The sequence below is a fragment of the Pristiophorus japonicus genome, chromosome 2, assembly GCF_044704955.1.
Source record: "Pristiophorus japonicus isolate sPriJap1 chromosome 2, sPriJap1.hap1, whole genome shotgun sequence".
Taxonomy (NCBI): Eukaryota; Metazoa; Chordata; class Chondrichthyes; family Pristiophoridae; genus Pristiophorus; species Pristiophorus japonicus.
The window spans coordinates 313737157-313764390 of NC_091978.1; the positions used below are offsets into that span (position 1 = coordinate 313737157).

Consider the following 27234-nt stretch of genomic DNA (forward strand, 5'->3'; position numbering starts at 1 on the left):
AATAAACTGTTCCAATTGTTCTAAAAGAATTGTCTCGCTGTCAAATTTAATGCCAGAGATTTAGAAATCTTACAATTGGTGGAGAATGCGAGCAACTGGCGAGACAGCTTTTTGATGATTCTTTTGAACAATTGGAAATCTCGGGAATTGTGATTCCAAACTGTGTTGCAAAATATAGCTTGATACAATTAAACGGATTGGGAGAAATTGCATCCTAAGGAGCAGTCGTCTCGATAATTGTAACTGTTTAGGGTGGGTTGGAACTGTTTAAGCGGGGACCCACCAGTAGTTATATTCAAAAAACACAGGATGAAGGGATCGGTCATGGACAGAAAGCCAACAGTAAAAAGAAATGTTGAGCTAGTTTATCAGGAGAAGTTGTCCAAAAAGTTCCCGATACAAGACACAGAAGAGTTAAAGGCACAGGCACGGCACATCCACGAGGGTCAACCTGCGTCATTTGGGGAGATGGTGAAACTTATCCAAGAGAGGGAAGATAAGGGAGAGCTAAGGCCAAAGTGGGCAAACAGTCTCGTGGCATTCAGCACATTTTATTGTGCCCGGAGAGATGAGGAATTAATGAGACAGGGCGCCAAAGTGATACAAGATTTGAAAGAATTGCAAGTAAAAGAGATTCAACTAAAAAAAGAGATTGAAGGTATAAAACAACAAAAGGAAGAAGGCCTCCAACTTGTGAAGCAGTCAAAAGAGGGAGAAATACAGCATTTAAGACAAGAAATTGGCCAATTAAACCATAGTATTAAGCAATTAGAAAGAGGGGGCGAACAGGCAGCTTCATTGCTACAACAACAAAGTCTCTCAAACTTAAATGCCACAGCAGCCATTGTTGAAGCAAATGAAAACAAATTAGAGTTAAAAAACATATATAAATTGGAAAACTTGAGGCTCCAGCAAGAGATAGAAAATGCTAGGGGACATTAAGGGAAGTAATTAAAAAGCCAAATAGGGAGGCAGATCACTCCCAGTGCCAACTAGAAATAGCAAGGCTAAAAAGTAAGTTAGGGGAGCAGCAGGCCCTGGTATCCGTAGTAACATGGGGAGCCATAACAGAGACAGCAGAAGGGGACGAGAGGGAGACAGATTGGGAAGAGAAAGGAAGTTAGTATAATCCCCAGGAGAGTGGTGTAGAATGGGATACCTTGGAGACACGAGCCAATCGTAGCCGTAGTAACCACTTCTTCACGTAATGCGCACGGCCACATCACCAGTAATCATACCGACTCACGGCCCATATCTGGTGCTGACGTCAAGGCGTGTAGCCACGAGTTGGGGCCCATTAATGATGGGGAAGACCCACTGGAAGTTAATAGGAGGTGGGCAAATTTCAGGAGGGGTCACCCCGAGTTGGAAGAGAGAGACTTAACACGAGTCCTCCTCTTGGCCTGTTCCACTTCCCTAAAAGATAATCTGACAGAAGCAATCCTCTAGCCTGGCGCAGTGGCCGATGCACTCATGACAGAGATCCTAAACCATTTAGGGATCTGAAGCTTGAACTTAGTGGCTCTGCTTAATCAGACCAAGCAGCACCCAGAACAGATCCCTAGAGCCTTCAGTAATCGTCTGTACGATATCTCTCAACGTACGCAGAACCAGACACCCGCAAATGCTACAGTAGGAAAGAATCAGGAACAATTTAAATCGATGTTTCTGACCCAACTCCATCCTTTAGTTAAAACCATCCTGGGAATAGCCATGAGGCCCACCAATCAGTGGACAGATATAGAGACCAGCGCTCAAATAGCCTGGGAGATGGTAAAAGACCAGTTAAAGGTGAAGTCACCACCCCCTGCAAATAAACCAGTGTCAATGGTGGAGGAATCTTGAAACTACCTCTTTAAGGGACAGTGCTTTAATTGTAAGAAGGTAGGCCACCTAGAAAAAGACTGCAGCAGACCCAGACCAGCACCGAACCATGTTGCAATGCATAGATACCTCCCGAGGGACGAATCCAAGCCCTCTGGGATAGATCAACGATTGTATCAATTGATAACCCTTATACAAACCCAAATTGTCACAGGGAGGATCCAAAATCATTTACCGGTGCACGCAATCGCCGATACACACTCATTAGAGGGATCCATTCAAGGATCGACCCTATGACTGGGTTCGGCTCCCAAAGATTGGTCGGAAGTGGGGTTCCGACATGATGGTAGAGGGAGACCAGTAGTCCTTGTTGTCTTAAAAGGGGGCAGGAAGCAGATTATGCTAATCAATATTGGCTCAGCCGTTACCATCATCCACACCCCACACCCTGAACGCCATGCAGCGGCGCAAGGGTTATATGACCCTTAAAGGGTTTAACGGTGATACAACCACCGCGTCTACAGGGAAGGCCACTGAACTTCAGTTGGGAGGCCTCACCTGTAAGGTCCCAGCACCTATGCTGATGACCACCCACGACGGAAGAGGAATTTTAGGGACTGATGTGTTGGATCAGTATGGCGCGGTGATAGATTATAATCAGGACTATGTTTGGATGGGATTGGGAGATAAGGCAAGAATGATAGAAATTTCAGATGCTCACTCAGTTTTAGCTATTAAAAAACCATCTGAGTATGACGCTCCAGGGAGCGAAAATGAAGTTGTGGCAAAACTAATTCAGGAACATCTAGCGGTGTTTGCCACATGCAAGCATGACTGTGGAAAAATGGCAGGACGAGGAATCTATTGAGGGACCCACCCACTCATTCATTAAACAGTACCCCATCCCAAGGGAGAGTCACCCTTACATCCGAGACACCATAAAAGCCCTAGTCGAGTAGGGTGTTCTTAGGACAGGCACTTTCACGACCAATTCACTCGCATGGCCGGTTAAAAAGCCTGATAGCAGATGGCGACTGGTTATTGGTTACAGAAAGTTAAATTCTGAAACACCAGCCTGTTCATCGATAGTAAGAGAAACTCCCACCATCTTATCTTAAATTCCTGTTGGTTCCAAGTACTTTCACACCCTCGACATCGCCAATGGATTCTGGAGCATCATTGTTAAAGGGGAAGACCAGTAAAAATTTGCATTGCGGGAAGGCATTATCTCAACCGTGGAATTTAGCGACTGGGAAAGTCCCATCGTCCCCGTCATGAAGCCTGATGGATCCGTGCGAATCTGTGGGGATTATAAGTCTACCATAAACAGAGTCTCCCTCCATGACCAATGCCCGCTGCCCAGAGCGGAGGACCTATTTGCCACATTGGCTGGAGGAAAACTTTTCTCAAAACTAGATCTCACATCTGCGTATATGACGCAAGAATTGACCGAGGAATCAAAGCTACTCACCACCATCAACACACATCGAGGCCTTTTCATGTACAATCGATGCCCATTCGGCATCAGGTCGGAAGCTGCTATATTCTAGCGCAACATGGAGAGTCTGCTCAAGTCCATCCCGGGGATGGTTGTATTTCAAGACGGCTTACTTATCACGGGCAGGGACACCGACTCCCATCTCCGTAATTTGGAGGAAGTACTAAAGTGGCTGGATCGGGTAGGCCTACGAGTCAAGAAATCCAAGTGCCTGTTTCTCGCACCTGAGGTTGAATTTTTGGGCAGAAGGATTGCCGCTGATGGAATCCGCCCAACAGAGTCCAAAACAAGCAATTCGCCTGGCACCCAGGCCCCGGAATGTCTCAGAACTGCGCACCTTTCTCAGGCTACTCAATTACTTTGGGAACTTAATGCAGAACTTAAGCACGCTGCTGGAGCCTCTCCACGTGCTACTCAGAAAGGGGTGCGATTGGTTTTGGGGGGATGCCCAGGAACGCGCCTTCAATAAGGCACGCAACCTTCTGTGTTCCAACAGTGTTTTGACTTTCTTTGATCCAGGTAAAAAGCTAGTTCTCACATGCAATGTGTCAGCGTATGGGGTCGGGTGCGTTTTGCAACATGTCAATAGTGCGGGCAAATTACAACCCATAGCTTATGCCTCCAGGTGACTTTCGCGGGCGGAGCGCGGGTACGGAATGGTAGAGAAGGAGGCGTTCGCGTGCGTGTACGCTGTCAAAAAGATGCACCGATACCTTTTCGGGGCAAAGTTCGCATTAGAAACCGACCACAAGCCCCTCACGTCCCTCCTATCCGAGAGCAAGGCAATAAACGCCAACGCCTCGGCGTGAATTCAACGGTGGGCACTCATGCTGGCGTCCTACGACTATACCATAAGGCACAGACCAGGCACAGACAACTGTGCCAACGCGCTCAGCAGGCTACCCCTGGCGACCACGGAAGGGTCTGACGAACAGGACTGTGAGATAGCCATGGTAATCAATGCCTTTGAGTCCACAGGTTCGCCCATGACGGCTCGCCAAATCAGAGCCTGGAGGGCCAGCGACCCCATGTTATCCTTAGTAAAAAGATGTGTCCTAACCGGTGACTGGGCAGAGGCTCGCGATGCCTGCCCCGAGGAATTAAAACGCTTTCACAGGCACATGCATGAGCTATCACTACAAGCAGACTGCCTGATGTGGGGCAGCCAAGTAGTCATGCCTCTGCGAGGCAGAGAGGCATTTGTCCGGGAGATCCACCACGAGCACCCGGGGATCGTTCACATGAAGGCCATAGCCAGATCCCACGTCTGGTGGCCTGGTATTGACACGGACTTGGAGCTCTGCGTCCGAAGATGCACCATTTGTGCCCAACTCAGCAATGCCCCCAGGGAGGCTCCACTGAGCCCCTGGCCCTGGCCTACCAAACCGTGGTCGCGGGTGCACGTAAACTGTGCGGGCCCATTCATGGGCAAAATGTTCCTCGTAGTTGTAGATGCATTTTCAAAGTGGATCGAATGCACCATTTTAAACTTGAGCACAACCTCCACCACTGTGGAGAGCCTCGCAACCATGTTTGCAACGCACGGAATCCCTAACATATTGGTCAGTGACAATGGTCCGTGCTTCACCAGCACAGGATTCCAAGAGTTTATAATTGACCACGGCATAAATCACGTCAAGATGGCACCGTTCAAGCCGGCCTCCAACGTCCAGGCGGAGAGAGCAGTGCAAATCACTAAACAAAGCATGCTTAAAATCCAAGGTCCCACGCTGCAGGGTCGCCTGTCGCGACTGCTGCTGGCATACAGATCTTGTCCGCACTCATTGACTGGGATTCCCCCCTGCGCAACTGTTGATAAAAAGGACTTTAAAAACAAGGCTCTCATTAATCCTCCCAGACATGCACGAAATCGTTGAGGCAAAGCGCCGTAAGCTGATTGAGTACCATGTCAGAAATTCGAGGGGGAGATGGAATGAGATAGGGGACAAAGTATTTGTACTAAATGATGACAGGTGTCCCAAATGGCTTGCAGGGACAGTAACGGGCAAGGAAAGAAACAGGCTACTGGTAGTACAAATGGACAATGGCAAAACCTGCCGGAGGCAGGTAGACCAAGTCAAAAGCAGATTTAGCATCAACACTGCAGAACCAGAGGCAGACTACAATGTGGAACTCGCACCACACCTGGTGGACAGACAGAGGGAACAACCTGAGGCAATCCCAACAGACAGCCCAGGCGAGTCAACAACAATCACACCAATCGAAACAGACAGCCCAGGCGAGATACCAGCAACTACACACAAAGAAAAACAGACACCAAGGCAAACAACTGAACCATAACTCAGACGCTCCACGTGAGAGCGTAGACCACCTGAGAGACTGAAGCTATAAAGACAATAAGACCTTGGGGGAGGGTGATGTCATGTATCTTACATTATTATATATAACTGTATCCTAACATGCTATACATGACTGTAATAAGATATGACCTGTAACCACCAGCATACCTTACCACCAGGGGTGCACTTGCAAGAGACAGGTACATAAGGACAGGTCTCAGGCAAGTGCAGCATTCCAGAGCTGTGAAATAAAGGTGCAGGTCCAGAATGACCTTGACTTCACTGCATGCCTCATGTGAATCTGTACTGAGGGGACAGGACTTTACAATGATGATGATGATGTAGTACATGACCTGCATTCCAAATGGCCAGAAATCGCTAAAAGTTCAGTGACCTCATCAATGATCGTCATTATTCTGTAGCGTATGTTCACGAAGTGGGGCCACCCAGAGGTCATAATCACTGACAAGGGACCACAGTTTGTGTCCGACCAGTTCGTGGATTTCCTCACTCATCGTGGTATCGAGCATCGCCTTGCTGCTCCCCCCCCAAAAGTCTTATTGGGATCACAGATTGAGTCTCTCTGTGGTTTACGCTCTCTTGTAGAGCGCCTGAGTTGGGGCTCCGGTTGTTGGGCACTGGCTTGAGTGTCTGCTGTTTGTGGTGCCTCAGGCCTGTCCGGACTGCCCATAGTGACTGGGCTCTCCTCCCTTTGGTTCCTGTGTTCGGTCACCTGTGGAGGAGTGAACTCAATATCGTGTTCTTCCTCTGCTTCTTCTATGGGGTTGCTGAACCTCTTTTTTGTTTGATCCACATGTTTGCGGCAGATTTGTCCATTGGTAAGTTTAACTACCAGAATCCTATTACCCTCTTTGGCAACCACAGTGCCTGCGAGCCATTTGGGCCCTGCAGCGTAGTTGAGGACAAAAACAGGGTAATTTACATAATTACATCGGGCCCTCGCATTCCTGTCATGGTGGTCATAATGTGCTCTCGACAATTTCTTTCATGGTGGGGTGTATAAGGGATAACCGGGTTTTGAGCGTCCTTTTCATTAGCAGCTCTGCAGGTGGAACCCCTGTGAGCGAGTGTGGTCGGGACCTGTAGGCCAACAGGTGTGATAAGCGGCTTTGTAGGGAACCCCCTTGGATTCTGAGCATCCCCTGTTTGATTATCTGCACTGCTCGTTCTGCCTGGCCGTTTGAGGCCGGCTTGAACGGTGCCGTTCTGACATGGTTAATTCCATTGCCTGTCATGAAGTCCTGGAATTCAGTGCTTGTGAAGCATGGGCCATTGTCGCTGACCAAGATGTCCGGTAGACCGTGAGCAGCGAACATTGCCCGTAGACTTTCTACCGTGGCAGAGGATGTGCTTGAATTTAAAATGTCACACTGGATCCATTTGGAGTAGGCGTCTACTACAACCAAAAACATTTTTCCCATGAAAGGACCAGCGTAGTCACAGGGATGCGTGACCAAGGCTTGGCGGGCCATGGCCAGGGGCTAAGGGGGGCTTCCCTGGGCACATTGCCCAGCTGGGCACACGTGTTGCACCTGCGAACACAAAGTTCCAGATCTGCGTCTATCCCTGGCCACCAAACGTGTGACCTGGCAATTGCCTTTATTGTGATAATACCCGGGTGCTCATTGTAGAGTTCTCTGATGAACACCTCTCTGCCCATCTGGGGCATGACTATGCAGTTTCCCCACAGTAGGCAATCGGCCTGAATCGAGAGTTCATCCCTGCGCCTGTGAAATGGTTTAAATTCCTCAGGGCATGCCCTGTACGTGGCTGCCCAGTCCCTATTCAGGACACATTTCTTGACTAGAGACAATAGCGGATCTCTATTTGTCCTGACTTTAATCTGACGGGCTGTCACGGGTGAGCCTTTGCTTCCGAAAGCTTCAACAGCCATGACCATCTCAGCAGCGTGCTCAGTAGCCCCCTCAGTGGTGGCAAGTGGGAGCCTGCTGAGTGCATCGCGCAATTTTCGGTGCCCGGTCTGTGCCGAATTGTGTAGTCATAGGCAGCTAACGTAAGTGCCCACCTCTGTATGCGGGCCGATGCGTTTGCATTTATGGCCTTGTTCTCGGCCAAAAGGGACATTAGGAGTTTGTGATCTGTCTCCAGCTCAAATTTCCTGCCAAACAGGTACTGGTGCATTTTCTTTACCACATATACACATGTGAGCGCCTCCTTTTCTACCATCCCGTAGCCCCTTTCTGCCTGGGACAGATTTCTGGAGTCATAAGCTACCAGCTGTAACTGACCCTTGGCATTGACATGCTGCAACACACACCCGACACCATAGAACGACGCATCGCACGTTAACACAAGTTTCTTACATGGGTCATATAGCGTGAACAGATTGTTGGAACATAACAAATTGCGTGCTCTATTAAAAGCCATTTCCTGGCTGTCCCCCCAGACACATTCGCGACCTTTGCATAGGAGCACGTGTAGTGGCTCTAGCAGCGTGCTCAGTTTGGGAAGAAAGTTACCAAGATAGTTCAGGAGCCCCAGGAATGAACGCAGCTCCGTCGTGTTATGGGGTCTGGATGCTTTCTGGATCGCTTCCGTCTTGGACGCAGTAGGGCTGATCCCGTCTGCTGCTACCCTCATCCCCAGGAATTCTATCTGTGGAGCTAGGAAGACGCACTTCGCCTTTTTCAGTCACAGCCCTACGCAGTCTGCGTAGCACCTCCTCCAGGTTGTGGAGGTGTTCTTCAGTATCGTAACCTGTGATGAGGATGTCGTCCTGAAAAACCATCGTCCCTGGAATCGACTCGAGGAGGCTTTCCATATTTCATTGGAAGATCGCGGCAGACGAGCGAATCACGAACGGACATCTGTTGTACGGGTTTATGTGAATCACTACCTTGGCCCCCATGAAAGTGCCAATGCCGGGTTGAAATAATGAGTCAAATTTGTCCAGGATCTGTGAGCATGATACTCGCTCCACAGAGGAAATTGCATTGACATCGTCCCATTTCCAGTTCATGACAGCAAGCCAACTCCTCCCCAGTAGTGCGGGACTGTCCCCTGGGACAACCCAGAGTGGCAACCTGTTCTCCGAATCTTTGTGGGTCACGATTACTGTGGCGCTGCCTAGCACTGGAATGATCTGCTTTGTGTAAGTCCGTAGCTGTGCGTCAATCGGCGATAATTTTGGCTTCCTGGCCTTGGACGGCCACAACTTTTCGAACTGTTTGATACCCATCAGGGACTGGCTGGCCCCCGTGTCCAGCTCCATTGATACTGGGATGCCATTGAGGAGCACGTTCATCATTATCGGTAGCATCCTGGTGTATGAACTGTATACGTGCTCCACATGAACTCACAGAACTTCAGCTTCCAGCGATTTCCCCCAGCGTTCATTTCTGCAATTTCTGCAGGTATTTTGCTCATCTCTGCAAACTCCGGCTGAGTGTGTGCCTCCACGCCTCCAACATGAGCTGCTGTTTGAAACAAAAGGTCCCTTGCCAGTCGATCGTCCCTGACTGCCCCTGTTATTGTCCTTGAGTGCACCATTAACAGGTGTTGATGGCCCCATTACTGGCTGCATTGTCCCTTGCAATGGCGTGAATCGCCGTTCAGCTTGCCATTGTCTCTGTCGAACTCCCCTTCTGGGTTCGACTACATGTTGAGGCATACCCAATTGCCCTTGTCTGCCTGGAGAACTGTGTGCTGCTTTAACAATGTTGAATCTCTGTCCCAACCATTCCTTCACACAGTACCTCTCGTCTGTTCTGCTCGTGGCCATGCTCGCATGGATTAAATCCCATCCTCGTCGCCATTGATACATCCTTACTATACAGTATAAATGCACACGAGGCCCATGCCTGAGAGAAGGTCAGTCTGTGACCTGTCCTTTATTCCATAGCACTCAAGTGATGGAAGTGGGTGGAGCTTCCCCTTTTATATCTGAAAGTCCAGGTTAGGAGTGTCTCCCACAAGTTCACCACCTTGTGGTCATTGTTCTCACAGTGTACAACTTAGGTCAGATTATACATGGGTTACAATGCTGGTTGAATACATGACAATTATCACTGACAAGGGACCACAGTTTGTGTCCGACCAGTTCGCGGATTTCCTCACTCATCATGGTATCGAGCATCGCCTTACTGCTCGGTACAATTCTCAAAGCAACGGAGGTGTGAGCGATTTAACCGCGTCATCAAAGAGGGTTTGAAAGCCAATCTCGCAGCAGGCCAAACATTCAACGAAGCAGTTCAAACCATTCTCCACACATACTGTTCGACAAAGCACATGTTAACGGGGAAGACACCTGCTGAGCTCATGATTGGGCGGAATCTTCGCTGGCTACTGGACATTCTCAAACCCCCAGCCAAAGCTAGCACAAAGATAACCACACTCGCATCCCAGATTTCGGAATGCCAACAAAAAGCGAAGTCGTACACTGACACAAAACGACACACTCAAAAGCCCCAACTGAAGAACGGAGATTGGGTCAGAGTTAAGCGCCCAAACCGGAGTCATAAGCTCGCATCTTCACTTTCGCCTCCAAAACAGATCGGGCGAAAGTTCAGCCCTCACACCTACTAGCTCAATGATGGAATTCAATGGAATGCTTGTAGACTGATCCCAACTCACAGGCCAACAGACCAGCAGGATGGAACAGAGGCACCGTGCTGTTCCCCAACTGAAAACCTCAATCAAACACCGCAAGCGCCATGCCGGTCTCAGCGTATCAGGACACGGCCTGGCTAGCTCAAGGACTTTGTCTGTTCATCGACTGGGTTTTCAGAAGGGGGGAAATATGTTGTGTTCATACTCTATTTGTTTGTTACAGGATACTAGATAAGCATTAGAACCTGCAGGAGCTCTTTACAGTTGCTGTAAGCATGCTGGTTCATGCTGGTTTTGGGTCACTTTTTGGGGTGTTGCTATAATCATCATCATAGACAGTCCCTTGAGTTCTTAGGTGACTAAACATTCCAGTACGGGAATTACAGTCTCTGTCACAGGTGGGACAGACAGTCGTTGAAGGAAAGGGTGGGAGGGGAGTCTGGTTTGCCGCACGCTCTTTCTGCTGCCTGCGCTTGCTTTCTGCATGCCCTCGGCGACTCGAGGTGCTCAGCGCACTCCCATTTGCAATTCCTCCACTTAGGGTGGTCTTTGGCCAGGGACTCCCAGATGTCGGTGGGGATGTTGCATTTTATCAAGGAGGCTTTGAGGGAGTCCTTGAAATGTTTCCTCTGCCCACCTGGGGCTCGCTTGCCGTGTAGGAATTCTGAGCGCTTGCTTTGGGAGTCTTGTGTCAGGCAAGCGAACTGGTCGAGTGTGGTCAGTGCTTTGTTGGCCTGATTGAGGACACTAACGTTGGTGCGTCTGTCCTCCCAGGGGATTTGCAGGATCTTGCGGAGACATCATTGGTGGTATTTCTCCAGCGATTTGAGGTGTCTACTGTATATGGTCCACATCTCTGAACCATACAGGAGGATGGGCACCCCTACCCCCCTCAACCCACTAACCCCTCCCCTAGCCCAACTAACCCCTCTCACCGCACCCCTAACTCCAGGCCGCTAACCCCAAAACCTACCCTACTAACCCCTCCCCCTAACTCCATCCCCTCACCGCACCCCCAACTCCAGCCCGCTTAACCCTCTCACAAACCCTATCCCCTCGCCCACCTTCCCTAACCCCACCCCGACTTCGGTCCGCTAACCCCTCACCCTACCACGCTAACCCCTCCCACCACTAACCCCACCCCCAACTCTAGCCCACTAACCATTCCCCAAAATCCCACCACACAACCCTCCCCCCAACTCCAGTCCGCTAACCCCACCCCCAACACCAGTTGGAAATCCTCCCCAAAACCCTCCCCAGCCCCACCCCCCACCAACCCCTTCCCCCAAACACCAGGCCCAAAACACCATCCCCATCTTCAGCCCGCTAATCCCTCCCATACCCACTAACCATTCTCCCACCCCTGCTAACCTCACCCCCTCACTCCACCACCCCCCCAACTCCAGCCCTTCCCTGCTAACCCTGCCCCAACTCCATTCCCTAACCCCTCTCTAATTCCCCAACCCCTTCAACCAACCCCTCATCCCACCCTACAACTCCATCCCCCTAACCCCTTCCCACCTCATTAACCACTCCCCCTTCCCCTAAACCCCTTAACCACTAATCCCGACCCCAATTCCCAAACCCCCTATCCACAAATACCTGTCCCCAATCCTCTAAACATCCCTATTCTCTACACCCTCCCCCATCCCCTAACCTCACCCCAATCACCTAACCCCTCCCACAATTCCCCAACCCCTTCCCAATCCAATAACCCCTCCCCATACCCTAAGCCATCCCCAATATCCTAACCACCCCCATCCCCAACCCCCTCCCCAATCATCTAACCCATCCCCTAACACCACCCCAATTCCCTCCCATCCATGAACTCCCTCCCCATCCCTTAACACATTCCCCAATCCCCTAACTCCTCCTCAAGCCATTAACCCTCCCCAATCCACTAACCCCTCCCCATCTCCTAACCCCTCCTCCCAATTCCCTAGCCCCACCCCATAACCTCTCCCCAATCCCCTACCTCCCCTCACCTCATCTCCCTCTTCTACCCCAACCCCTCCCCATCCCCTTTTTACCTCCCCTCCCTCTTTCTCGCTCCCCACCCCACTTGTTTTCTCTCTTTCCCCATCTCCTCCCCTAGCTCCTCTTTGCCTCCTACCTTTTTGCCCCTCACCACATTACTTCCCCTCTTTTCCCCTACCTTCTTTCTCCCTTCCCTATCCCCTCTTTCCTCCCTCCTCCCTTTTTCACCTTCCCCCTCCCTCTCTTCCCATACCCCCTCCTCCCGCTTTCCCCCTCCCCTTCCCGTTTCCCTCTTTCCCCTCCCTCTCCCCTTCCCCTTCCCCTGACCACCTCTCTCCTTACCCCCACTCTGCCCTCCCCACTCTCCCCCATCCCCACTCCGGTCTCCATCCCCTTCCCTTCCCTTCCCTTCCTCTCTTCCCCTCATCCACCCAAGCCCCTCATCTTCACACCCTCTCTCCCTACCAGCTCTCTTCCTCCCCCACCCTCACCCACCCCACCCCACCCCACCCCCTCATTATCACCCTCTCTCCATACCAGCTCTCTTCCTCCCCCACCCTCACTGCCCCTCATCCACCTCCTCTCCCCCTCATCCACCCCATGCTCTCTCCCTCATCCATCCCAACCCTCTCCTTCACCCCAACCTCTCTCCCTACCAGCTCTCTTCCTCCCCCACCCTCACTGCCCCTCATCCACCTCCAACCACTCTCCCCCTCATCTACCCCCATGCTCTCTCCCCATCATCCATCCCCACCCTCCCCCTCATTTCCAATCCCCACTCTCTCCCCCTCATTTCCAATCCCCACCCTTTCGTCCCTCATTCCCACTCTCTCGTCCCTCATTCCCACCCTCTTTCCCCACTGCCTTTTACCCTCTCCCCACCTTCCACCCCCTCTCTCCCCTACTCTCCCACCCTCTCTCTCCCCTACTCTCCCACCCCCTCTCTCCCCTACTCTCCCACCCCCTCTCTCCCCTACTCTCCCACCCCCTCTCTCCCCTACTCTCCCATCCCCTCTCTCTCCCCGCTCCTATCTCCTCTCTCCCCTACCCAGTCTCCACTCCCCAGGGATACGCAAGAGGCCAAAATTGAACGAGCGCAGAGCAGAGGGTCGGAGGAGATTACCGAGATAGGGAGGAGCAAGTCCATGGAAGGATGAGGAAAGAAGGATTATCATTTTTAAATGAAGTCTTTGCCGGACTGGCAGCCAATGTAAGTCATGTGTGAACGGATCGGTGCAAGTTAGGATACGGGCAGCAGAGTTTCAGGTCAAGTTTACAGAGGGTGGAGGATGTGCAGTGGAATAGTCAAGTCTGGAGGTAACAAAGGCATGGATGAGGGTTTCAGCAGCGGATGAGCTGAGGCAGGGTAGGAGACGGATGATGTTATGGAGGTGGACGTAGGCAGGAAACTCAAATAGTGATCGCCATATAAGTGAAAATGAAGAGTTAAAAAAAACTCCTACTTACTAAAAAATACATTCTGTATCAATTTTAAGATTTTGGGGAGAGACTATATAAACCGTTACTTTACACGCTCCACTCCCCATTCAACCTCCCTTGCTGAGCTGCAGCCAGATAACGCTAAACGTCACCAAAAGTGAATTGTCCACCTGGCTGGTGACGGGCTGAAGCCAGTGGGCATGCGCAGCACTGCCAGCGCCAGCTTGGCACGTGATCAGACAGTTCCGTCCTTCACGTCCCAAGGACTGCATTTCCCAGAGTGCTTTGTACCATTCGGCGCAGCAACAGGCAGGTCAACCGGAGAGCGAGAGCGAGAGCGAGAGTTCAGCAGCAGCGACCAGGACTCTCAGTGATTCGACACAACGGCCGGGGAGAGCCGTTTTGTTGTCAGTTGGTGACAGGCGGCTCCGGGATGTGGTCTGCAGGCTGTAGGTTTATAGCGCGAGGTAAGAGCACCTCCCCCAGCAAAAGACAGCAAAGGGGCTGACAGACTGACTTTTAAACCGTAGCCTGCCACACAGGTCTTTTTAAAATTATCTAAACCAATTGTGGCCAGTGCAATAAATTTAGCCCAGTTCATCACGAGGGTGGGAATCGATAATGATGTGATTAAAAGCAGGAAGTTTTTAGAGGGTTGTCTTCAGTGCCTCTCTTCCTAATCCTGAATGTAGGGTAAAGGTTGAGAACAGCAGATGTAGAGCCAATGCAAACAATCCGCACATCCCTAAAAATGAGGAAAAACCATGCAATGTCTACCGCTCATACATTATTGTAAAACTACACGTGCAGTCTTGTGGCTTGAAAGTTACAATGAAAAGGTTTCATTTGAATCACGATTAAGGCACTATTTTTATAGTACATATAACATCTACACAGTTAATGAACGTTGGAGTTGGGTAGAAACTTTCATCGCACTGCTCTGATTGGAAGTATGTCAAAGGTTAGTGCTAGTGTCTGATTTAAATTGCCAGAGTTGCAGTTCAGATTGATTGCTAGGTGCAGCGTGTTTCAACTCCATATCAAGTTCAAGAACAATTAAATGTTATTGTTGTTGACTTAATCAAATCAAAAACTTGTTTATAGTTCAGTTAAATGATTCCATGGTTGAACTGGCTACCCTGAATTTTATTAGTAATCTGAAAGAAAACTACTGAATTACCCACAATACTAATAATTTAATTGTAGTGTGCTTTGGGCTTATAAGGATTGCCATCTGCTAAGATATTTGAGGTTCAAGTTAAAAAAGAATCAGACTGATGCTGTGTTGTGGGTGTGTTAATGCAGTTATGCCCAGTGCCACTGAATTTGGGTGAGAAAGGAAAAAGTGCCACCTGACCTAGTCTTAAACAAAATTCTTTATGTGATGAATGACTGCAGCTAAACTTCAGCTATAGCTATTTATGCTCGTGTTGAAAAAATTGTAATTTTGTATTTGAATAATTTGCTCCACTCTTGGGTTTAAAAAAAATGACTACATTACTTAAAAACAAGGAGCAAGCCCGTCGAGCATGCTCTGCCATTCAGTAAGACCATGGCTGATCTACCTCAACTCCACTTTCCTTCACTGTCCTCATATCCCTTGATACTCTTAATATTCAAAAATCTTTATATATTTAACGACTGGGCCTCCACAGCCCTCTGGGATAGAGAATTCCAAAGATTCACCACCCTCTGAGTGAACAAGTTTCTCCAAGAACTATTATCTGGGATAGAGAATTCCAAAGATTCACCACCCTCTGAGTGAACAAGTTTCTCCAAGAACTATTATCTGAATGGTGATAGATTAGGAAAAGGGAAGGTGCAACGAGACCTGGGTGTCATGGTACATCAGTCATTGAAGGTTAGCATGCAGGTACAGCAGGCAGTTAAGAAAGCAAATGGCATGTTGGCCTTCATAGCGAGGGGATTTGAATACAGGGGCAGGGAGGTGTTGCTACAGTTGTACAGGGCCTTGGTGAGGCCACACCTGGAGTATTGTGTACAGTTTTGGTCTCCTAACTTGAGGAAGGACATTCTTGCTATTGAGGGAGTGCAGCGAAGGTTCACCAGACTGATTCCCGGGATGGCGGGACTGACCTATCAAGAAAGACTGGATCAACTGGGCTTGTATTCACTGGAGTTCAGAAGAATGAGAGGGGACCTCATAGAAACGTTTAAAATTCTGACGGGTTTAGACAGGTTAGATGCAGGAAGAATGTTCCCAATGTTGGGGAAGTCCCGAACCAGGGGTCACAGTCTGAGGATAAGGGGTAAGCCATTTAGGACCGAGATGAGGAGAAACTTCTTCACCCAGAGAGCGGTGAACCTGTGGAATTCTCTACCACAGAAAGTAGTTGAGGCCAATTCACTAAATATATTCAAAAGGGAGTTAGATGAAGTCCTTACTACTTGGGGGATCAAGGGGTATGGCGAGAAAGCAGGAAGGGGGTACTGAAGTTTCATGTTCAGCCATGAACTCATTGAATGGCGGTGCAGGCTAGAAGGGCTGAATGGCCTGCTCCTGCACCTATTTTCTATGTTTCTATGTTTCCTCATCTCAGTCCTAAATGGCCAACCACTTATTCTGAGACTGACGCCTGATTTTAGACATTGACCGGGGGGACCTACAGTTGGACAAGGAGAGTGGGTAGGCAACTGCACAGCCATTTTAGATATGTATAATAGCTTCTGGTATGGAGGTATAGTTGATGTGAACTCTAATTTGACACAGAGCCCAAATTCCTTACTTGTATTCTTAGAAACATAGAAACAGGAGTAGGCCATTGTGCCCCTCAAGCCTGTTCTGCCATTCAATGAAATCATGGCTGATCTGCGATCTGACTCCATGTACCCGCCTTTGCCCCATATCCTTCAATACCTTTGATTAACAAAAAGCAATCAATCTCAGATTTAAAATTAACAATTGACCGAGCATCAATTTCCGTTTACAGAAGAGAATGCCAAACCTCTATCACCCTTTGTGTGTAGAAGTGTTTCCTAATTTCACTCCTGAAAGGTCTGGCTCTAATTTTTAGATTATGCCCCCAGTCCTAGAATTCCCAATTTAGCGGAAATAGTTTCTCTATCTACCCTATCTGTTCCCCTAAATATTTTGAAACCTTTGATCAGATCACTGTTAACCTTCTAAATTTGGATATGTGACTTTCTGTGCCATCATTTAAGTCATTAATACATACAGTGAGGCCCCAACACAACCCTGCGGGACACCACTAGTCACATTCTGCCAATTTGAGTACCTGCCCATTATCTCTACTCTCTGTCTCCTGCTGCTCAGCCAATTTCCTAACCAGGTCAATAATTTGCCTTCAATCCCATGGGCTTCAACCTTAGTTAACAGTCTCTTATGAGGGACTTTATCAAATACCTTCTGGAAGTCCATATAAGTAACATCCATAGACATTCCCTGTCCTTGACTTTAGTCACCTCTTCAAAAAATTAAATTGGGTTCGTCGGCATGACCTACCTTTTACAGATCCATGCTGGCTCTCTCTCATCAGCTGAAAATTTTTGATGTGTTCAGTCACTTTATTCTTAATTATAGACTCTAATCATCATCCTCATCATCATCATAGGCAGTCCCTCGGAATTGAGGAAGACTTGCTTCCACTCCTGAAGTGAGTTCTTTGGTGGCTGAACAGTCCAATACGAGAGCCACAGACCCTGTTACAGGTGGGACAGACATTTGCCGAGGGAAGGGTTGGGTGAGACTGGTGTGCCGCATGCTCCTTCCGCTGCCTGCGCTTGACCTCTTCTTCATGCTCTCTGCATTGAGATTTGAAGAGCTCAACGCCCTCCAGGATGCACTTTCTCCACCTAGGGCGGTCTTCGGCCAGGGACTCCCAGGTGTCAGTGGTGATGTCGTACTTTACCAGGGAGCCTTTGAGGGTGTCCTTGTAATGTTTCCGCTACCCACCTTTGGCTCGTTTGCCGTGAAGGAGCTCCACATAGAGCATTTGCTTCGGGAGTCTCGTGTCTGGCATGCGAACCATGTGGCCTGCCCAGTGAAGCTGATTGAGTATGGTCAGTGCTTCAATGCTGGGGATGTTAGCCTGAGCGAGGACACTAATGTTGGTGCACCTGTCCTCCCAGGGGATTTGTAGGATCTTGCGGAGACATCGTTGGTGATATATCTGCAGCGACTTGAGGTATCTTCTGTATATCGTCCATGCCTCTGATCCATACAGGAGGGCGGGTATTACTACAGCCCTGTAGTCCATGCGCTTGGTGGTAGATTTAAGGGCCTGGTCTTCGAACACACTTTTCCTCAGGCGGCCGAACAATGTTAGGGTAACTGGTCTCTAATTCCCTGGTTTCCCTCTCTTACTATTCTTAAATAGCGGAGCGACATGTACTATTTTCCAATCTAAAGGAACGGTTCCTGAATCGAGAGAATTTTGCAGATGCCCTAACTATAATCTTCCAATGTGCTCACCTACTTCCTTTAAAAACCTGGGGTGGAAGCCATCTGGTCCTGGGGATTTGTCACCTTTTTAAGTGTCATTATTTTCTTCATTACTGTTATTTTGCTTATGTTAATTTTGTTGAGTTCCTGTCCCTGATTCAATTAGTTTTGTTGGAATTTCTGGCATGCTATCCTCTTCCTCTACTGTAAATACTGACGCAAAGTAATTATTTAACATGTCCACCATTTCCATCTTAACAGTGATAGTCAATGATATCAGTTTTCAAGGGGCTAACATTGCTCCTGACCACCCTCTTTTTCCTGATTATAATTGTTAAAAAAAAATTGTGCTGATTTTGATATCCCTTGCGAGTTTCTTTTCATACTCCCTTTTTGGAGCTCTTACCATCTGTTTTGTCACCCTTTGCTGTTCTTTGTATCTTTCCCATTCCCCCGGAGTCATCCATGCCTTGTCTTTCTTGGCGAGTAGAGCTCCTGCCCCTTAGGGGTATAAACTGGTTCTGGGGAACATTCAATTCCCCAGATTAACAGATTTGCCCAGTTTACTGTGGACAGTCTCTGTCTCATCACATTGAAGTCGGCCTTACCAAATCTAGAATCTTAGGAGCCGTTTCACGTTTCTTCCTTTTAAACCCTATATTGAACTTGATCATGTTATGATTGCTATTAGATAAATGTTCACAGAACATTAGGCTATTAACTAACATTCTTATGTTAGCTGCTAGGTGTGCAATATTTTGAGACAATTGTATGGATTTCTTTAAAAATCTGCTTTTCCTCTATAGTGCACAGGTGTCTACATTCTTTGAACACTGTACAGAAGGAATCTCTTCCATCCTTTGTGTGTGCTGAAAGATGTGTTTCCTCCTCTTCAATTTCCCGTATCACTACACACTACTCAGTCCATCCTCGGGAGAAAGATCCACGATGGAAAGGTAACTGTCATGGATGTTGGATTTTTATACTGGCAATTTCCTTGGGTTCGGCGTCAGCAGTAACATCCAATGTGGATCTTGTGTCCCCCTACAATCTGGAGTGTACCTTTCTGTGCCCAACATATTAATAGACAGCATGACCGGGATAGTAACAGAGAACTCTTACGTTTCTGTAGCCAGTGTACAGAGTATCACATGCCTCCACTTTATTTATCACTTTACGTACAGCAAATTAAATAAGCATCCCACTGAGACACAGTACACCGTTTAATACAATGAGGAGTTATGTTTCCCAGCACTTCTTGATATATGTAAATAATGATACAATTCACTTTCACTCTAAATGCAGTGTCTAACCAGAAGTTTATTTTTAACCTTGGATTAGCCTGTTATAAGCCAGAATAGTCTAATGCTGTTTAAACTTTAAAACTACAGTACTCTATTAGAAATGGCCTTTTTGCTTTTTATGGCTCTCTTGGAAAACTACCACCTTTAATTCTGTGAGATGAAGTCTCTGTCTATCAAGCTGGCAGTCTCAGAAGACTCCAGCCAATAAGGACCTTTCTCTTTCTTCAAAGGACTCAATGGTTCTCCTGTAGGACAATGGAGCCATCTCAATGTTGGTCCTTTATGTGGATGATTAATTAACACCTCAGACATTTCGCATTGCCCTCCCCCCACTTCTATTGTGTGAACCGAAACTTGCATCTTGAGGAAAATCTAATCAACAAAGTCTACTTTAGGCTGACGATATTCTGTACAACAACAACTTGTATTTGTATAGCACCTTTAATGTAGTAAAACGTCCCAAGGCGCTTCAAAGGAGTATTTAACGAATATGATATAATTGGGATTGGAGATGTCTCCAGGCTAGGTCCAAGACCACTCCAACCTCTGTCGTCGAGCTATAGTACGCAGACGATGCCTGCGTCTGTGCACACACACAGGCTGAACTCCAGGACATAGTCGACGTATTTACCGAGGCGTATGAAAGCATGGGCCTTATGCTAAACACCAGCCTATCCTCGCCGCACAGCACTGTCCCCCAGACATCAAGATTCACGGCGTGACCCCGGACAACATGGATCACTTCCCCTATCTCGGGAGCCTCCTATCAACAAGAGCAGGCACTGATGACGAGATCCAACACCGCTTCCAATGCGTCAGTGCAGCCTTCGGCCGCCTGAGGAAAAGAGTGTTTGAAGACCAGGCCCTCAAAACTGTCACCAAGCTCATTGTCTACAGGGCCGTAGTAATACCCGCTCTCCTGTATGGCTCAGACGTGGACCATGTACAGTAGACACCTCAAGTCGTTGGAGAAATACCACCAGCGATGTCTCCGCAAGATCCTGCAAATCCTCTGGGAGGACAGATGCACAAACATTAGCGTCCTCGTCCAGGCCAACATCCCCAGCATTGAAGCACAGACCACACTTGATCAGCTCCACTGGGCAGGCCACATAGTTCACATGCCAGACACGAGACTCCCAAAGCAAGCGCTCTACTCAGAACTCGTCCACAGCAAACGAGCCAAAGGTGGGCAGAGGAAACGTTCCAAGGACACCCTCAAAGCCTCCCTGATAAAGTGCGCCATCCCCACTGACACCTGGGAGTCCCTGGCCACAGGCCGCCCTAAGTGGAGGAAGTGCATTTGGGAGAGAGCTGAGCTCCTTGAGTATCGTCGTCAAGAGCATGCAGAAATCAAGCACAGGCAGCGGAAGGAGCGTGCGGCAAACCAGGCTCCCTGCCCACCCTTTCCCTCAATGACTATCTGTCCCACCTGCGACAGAGACTGTGGTTTTCGTATTAGACTGTACAGCCACCTAAGAACTTATGTTAATAGTGGAAGCAAATCTTCCTCGATTCCAAGGGACTGCCTATGATGATGAATTAGGATTATGGAGACATGGCTCCAGGGTGACCAAGGCTGGGAACTCAACATCCAGGGGTATTCAACATTCAGGAAGGGTAGACATAAAGGAAAAGAAGATGGGGTAGCGTTGCTGGTTAAAGAGGAAATTAATGCAATAGTAAGGAAGGACATTAGGTTGGATGATGTGGAATCTGTATGAGTAGCGCTGCGGAATACCAAAGGGCAGAAATCGCTAGTGGGAGTTGTGTAGACCACCAAACAGAAGTAGTGAGGTTGGGGACAGCGTCAAACAAGAAATTAGGGATGCATGCAATAAAGGTACAGCAGTTATCATGGGCGACTTTAATCTACATATAGATTGGGCTAACCAAACTGGTATGGTGGAGAGGGATTTCCTGGAGTGTATTAGGGATGGCTTTCTAGACCAATATGTCGAGGAACCAACTAGAGGGCTGGCCATCCTAGACTGGGTGATGTGTAATGAGAAAGGACTAATTAGCAATCTTGTTGTGCGAGGCCTGTTAGGGAAGAGTGACTAATATAGTAGAATTCTTTATTAAGATGGAGAGTGACACTGTTCATTCAGAGACTAGGACCCTGAACTTAAGGAAAGGTAACTTCAATGGTATGAGATGTGAATTGGCTAAAATAGATTGGCGAATGATACTTAAAGGGTTGATGGTGGATAGGCAATGGCAAACATTTAAAGATCACATAGATGAACTTCAACAATTGTACATCCCTGTCTGGAGCAAAAATAAATTGGCGAAGGTGGCTCAACCGTGGCTAACAACGGAAATTAGGGATAGTGTTAAATTCAAGGAAGAGGCATATTATTTGGCCAGAAAAAGCAGCAAACCTGAGGACTGGGAAAAATTTAGAATTCAGCAGAGGAGGACAAAGGGTTTAATTAGGAGGGGGAAAATCGAGTATGAGAAGAAGCTTGCTGGGAACATAAAAATTGACTGCAAAAGCTTCTTTAGATATGTGAAGAGAAAAAGATTAGTGAAGACAAATGTAGGTCCCTTGCAGTCAGCATCAGGTGAATTTATATTGGGGAACAAAGAAATGGCAGACCAATTGAACAAATACTTTGGTTTTCTCTTCACGAAGGAAGACACAAATAACCTTCCGGAAATACTAGGGGACCGAGGGTCTAGTGAGAAGGAGAAACTGAAGGGAAAAAAAAGAAAAGGTCTGGGGGGGTGAAGTGTGTTGGGGGCGGGCCTGAGGGCTCTGTGCCTCGGTGCGGGGAGTGTTGAGTGGGGTGGACGGGTTGACTGCGCAGATGGCGGTTGGTGGATGTGGTGTGGTTGGCGTCGTGGGGGGGTGGCAAGGGCTGGGTGTTCGGCATTTGGGAAGGATTCTGACGGGACGGGGCGGGTTGGGTGCGGGGGGAGTGTTCCCGGTGTTGGGTGGGTCCGGAGCCGGGGGGTGGCACGCTCTTGGGGTGGGCTGTTTGGGGCTGGGATGGGGAGAGACTTCTTCACTCGGGGAGTTGTTGGCCTGTGGGGTTCCCTGCCGCGGAGAGTTGTTGATGCCAGTTCATTGGATGTGTTCGGGAGGGAGTTGGATGTGGTCCTTGCGGCTGGGGGGGGCGGGGGGGGGGGGGGGAAGGTGCTGGGGTGGGTGATCAGCCATGATCTTGTTGAATGGCGGTGAAGGGCCGAATGGCCTACTCCTGCACCTATTTTCTATGTTTCTGTTTCTAAATCCTTATTTCATCAGGAAATTGTGTTAGGGAAATTGATGGGATTGAAGACCAATCAATCCCCAGGGCCTGATAGTCTGCATCCCAGAGTACTTAAGGAAGTGGCCCTAGAAATAATGGATGCATTGGTGATCATTTTCCAACAGTCCATCGACTCTGGATCAGTTCCTATGGACTGGAGGGTTGCTCATGTAACACCACTTTTTTAAAAAGGAGGGAGCGAGAAAACTGGGAATTATAGACCGGTTAGCCTGACATCAGTAGTGGGGAAAATGTTGGAATCAATTATTAAAGATGAAATAGCAGTGCATTTGGAAAACAGTGACAGGATTAGTCCAAGTCAGCATGGATTTATGAAGGGGAAATCATGCTTGACAAATGTTCTAGAATTATTTGAGGATGTAACCAGTAGAGTGGACAAGGGAGAACCAGTGGATGTGTATTTGGATTTTGAAAAAGCTTTTGACAAGGTCCTACACAAGAGATTGATGTGCAAAATTAAGGCACATGACTGATGTACCATGATACCCAGGTCTCGTTGCACCTCACCTGACGGGTTTAGACAGGTTAGATGCAGGAAGAATGTTCCCAATGTTGGGGAAGTCCAGAACCAGGGGTCACCGTCTAAGGATAAGGGGTAAGCCATTTAGGACCGAGATGAGGAGAAACTTCTTCACCCAAAGAGTGGTGAACCTGTGGAATTCTCTACCACAGAAAGTTGTTGAGGCCAAGTCACTAAATATATTCAAAAAGGAGTTAGATGTAGTCCTTGCTACTAGGGGGATCAAGGGGTATGGCGCGAAAGCAGGAATGGGGTATTGAAGTTGCATGTTCAGCCATGAACTCATTGAATGGCGGTGCAGGCTTGAAGGGCCGAACGGCCTAGTCCTGCATCTATTTTCTATGTTTCTATTGGGGATAATGTATTGATGTGGATAGAGAACTGGTTGGCAGACAGGAAGCAGAGTCGGGATAAACGGGTCCTTTTCAGAATGGCAGGCAGTGACTAGTGCGGTGCCGCAGGGCTCAGTGCTGGGACCCCAGCTCTTTACAATATACATCAATGATTTAGATGAAGGAATTGAGTGGAATATCTCCAAGTTTGGAGATGACACTAAACTGGGTGGTGGTGTGAGCTGTGAGGGGGACGCACTAAGAGGCTGCAGGGTGACTTGGACAGGTTAGGTGAGTGGGCAAATGCATGGCAGATGCAGTATAATGTGGATAAATGTGAGGTTATCCACTTTGGTGGCAAAAACATGAAGGCAGAATATTATCTGAATGGCAGCAGATTAGGAAAAGGGGAGGTACAACGAGACCTGGGTATCATGGTACATCAGTCATTGAAGGTTGACCTGCAGGTACAGAATGCAGTGAAAAAGGCAAATGGCATGTTGGCCTTGCTGGCTAGGGGATTTGAGTATAGGAGTAGGGAGGTCTTACTGCAGTTGTACAGGGCCTTGGTGAGGCCTCAACTGGAATATTGTGTTCAGTTTTGGTCTCCTAATCTGAGGAAGGACATTCTTGCTATTGAGGGAGTGCAGCGAAGGTTCACCAGACCGATTCCCGTGATGGCTGGACTGACATATGAGGAGAGACTGGATCAACTGAGCCTTTATACATTGGAGTTTAGAAGGATGAGAGGGGATCTCATAGAAACATACAAGATTCTGATGGGATGGGACAGGTTAGATGTGGGTAGATTGTTCCCGATGTTGAAGTCCAGAACCAGGGGACACAGTCTTAGGATAAGGGGTAGGCCATTTAGGACTGAGATGAGGAGAAACTTCTTCACTCAGCGTTATTAACCTGTGGAATTCCCTGCCGCAGAGAGTTGTTGATGCCAGTTCATTGGATATATTCAAGAGGGAGTTAGATATGGCCCTTACGGATAAGGGGATCAAGGGATATGGAGAGAAAGCAGGAAAGGGTTACTGAGAGAATGATCAGCCATGATCTTAGCGAATGGTGGTGCAGGCTCGAATGGCCGAATGGCCTACTCCTGCACCTATTTTCTATGTTTCTATAAAAAATACAGGTAATGATGATCAGAGCCTTTGTCTGAAAAGCTTTCAAAATTCAACTTTGTTTGGGGGCGGGGCGGGTAGTGGGGGTGGGGAGAAATACTCAAATTAGAATGAGGAAAGATGCTCTCAGTCTTTGTCTCTTTTTCTCTTGTTTCCTCTCCGCTTGATGAATTTGCTGAAGTTTAAAAAAAAAAGTAACATATTTGCTCAATTTTATTATCCAGTTTGCAACATAAACTGAAATACTAATTGTCACAATTTAACTTTTCCACTGAGAAAAATAAGTTTATGATTTGAATATAAAAATTACAACAAATGTGTAATTAATAGTCTCATATTTGAAATGGGTCCCATTGTTATTATCTCTTTCTTGCCTCCTTTTCTCTCTGAAAAATGGGAGATTAAAATATTTTTGAAAAACCATGTTGAATAGTTGACTTATGCATTTTTTTAATTAGTGGATTCTCCTGACTTGTCATTCAAGAGCAGTTGTTTTCATGAGCCCTTAACAGTTTCTAATTGGTAGTTTTCTAACCTCCTTCCTCACTTTTTTTGGTGTTCATTCCCTACCTTCAGTTATATTTTGCTTTGAGCCAGGCAACAAAGTATAACAAACAGAAAAATGTGAGCTAGACACAAAGGGGCCAGAATTGGCCCCCTCCATAAGCTCCATTACCACCTCTAAGAGGCAAGAATGGAGCGGAGAGGCCTTACCGACTAGGGGCAGACGGATGGGCTGATCCATCCGAAATTTCACCCGGGCCGGGAGCAGCGAGAACGGGTTTCTGCTCCACCCGTGTTCCTGCTGCGTTGGGCACACGTCGGCCCCTTATCGACCAGCGGCGACCTCCTTTCCGAACCCCGCGTGAAATTGCCCCGCGGGAACGGCGTTGGTGCCATTGATGGCTTTCCCCGACGGGGAGCTGCCTGCAGCTGGGCGATGCGTCCACCCTTAAAAGGGGAAGTTGCGCTGCCGGCGACTCCGTTGTATTTTTTTATTGTTGGCCGACAATTATAACCACTGGCTCGATTGGCAGCCTGGCACCCCATGCATTGGCCTGGCCGAAATCCTCCCTGGTGCCCCAGTGTTTGCCACTAACGTGGCTGCAGAATTTGCAGTGGCCCTCCCCTTTAACTAAAGGGGAGGGACATTGTCACGCGGCACGTCTGCATCGTGCTGATGTCATCAACGACTTGCTGATGACTTGGAGCGATGGCTGTTCCGACCCGCCCTCTATTCCGCCCCTCTACGTACGAGGAAATCTTATCCCCCATTGCCGATCTCGTGACCTTGAGATCTTCCATAACTGTCTGTTCACTCAAATACCAGTGTCCTGCCGCAGTCGCCATTTTCTGTAAGTGGTTTTGTCCTTGGTGGTTTCGAATCACCCCTCTTACAACAGTTCTAGACACTGGAATTATAGTGGTGAACAGAAATACACAGTTATAGTCAGATCTTTCGGTCTCAACCGTCACAATGCTTTTATTCAAGTTAAAGCACACACCTGCACCCAGTAAAAACACACCCTGGTGGTGTAAAACAAACAAACACAGTACAACACACAACCCTGGCCCGTCTGAACAGGCCCCTAATGCGAAGTACTCACGTCTAAAACACCCCTGTTTGGATTCAACAGTACACCACCAAATCTGTCCAATAGAATTGTGCGTACGCTTATGATGCATGCAAAAACCTCCCCACTAGACCCCTAAGGCTTGGTTGGGACACATGACATCCTTTCACACTATGCGGTAGTCTTAAAGATGTGTGGGCTGGGATAAGTGCTCACCAATTACCCCTCTGGCTTACTCGCTGCTTCTCCTGATGAAGTGTATCTTCTGATTCTGTACCAATCTGTGGTATTCAAGTCCAGTCTCGAAGTCAGCTTCCCAGTCGAAATAGCGAGGCTCTCTTTGTTTGTAGATGGTGTTTCTTCTCTCTGTCCCAGACTGAGTGCTCCATGAGAGAGCGAGAGAACTTATACCTGCAAAAATGCTGCTTCTCACGCCAAAAGTTCGACTGTCCTTCCGCATGAGGCAGTACGATCATGTCTTCGGCCTGTTCCTTTATTACTGGGCTGTTTCATCTAAGGCTCCAACAGATCTGGCTGATCGAAAAGCTTTTCTTTGTGTGTGGAGCGCCGACCAATCTTGTTGTTCTCTCACTGATTTTATGACAAAGGACCTGACCATCAACCATCTTCCTGCCATTTCAACCATTGATTCCATTCCACCTGATGTGTATCGGGTGAGGGCAATTACCGCCTCAAAATCTTTATCCTATCAATGGATATTTAAAGAAGAAACTGTCACTGATGGCTCAGTAGATTTAGTGATGTACACCTAAATCTCTATCTTAACTGGCATTCAAACTAAGTTATCCCTAATGAACATATTTTAGGCTAGAATAGACTGGCAAATGATACTTAAAGGGTTGACGGTGGATAGGCAATGGCAAACATTTATAGATCACATGGAAGAACTTCAACAGTTGTACATCCCTGTCTGGAGTAAAAATAAAACGGGGAAGGTGGCTCAACCACGGCTAACAAGGGAAATTAAGGATAGTGTTAGATCCAAGGAAGAGGCATATAAATTGGCCAGAAAAAGTAGCA

General features: G+C 48.1%; 1 protein-coding gene across 1 annotated transcript in view; it reads left to right on the plus strand.

The window, feature by feature from the left end:
* Positions 1–13930: 13930 nt before the first annotated feature.
* etfdh (electron transfer flavoprotein dehydrogenase) overlaps positions 13931–27234 on the plus strand; it is a 74878-nt gene continuing 61574 nt past the window's right edge. Inside the window, exons 1-2 of the mRNA XM_070871779.1 lie at positions 13931–14096; positions 18859–19008. Of these exons, the coding sequence (XP_070727880.1) occupies positions 14063–14096; positions 18859–19008 (184 nt within the window). The 5' untranslated portion in view covers positions 13931–14062. The remainder of the gene's footprint in view (positions 14097–18858; positions 19009–27234) is intronic.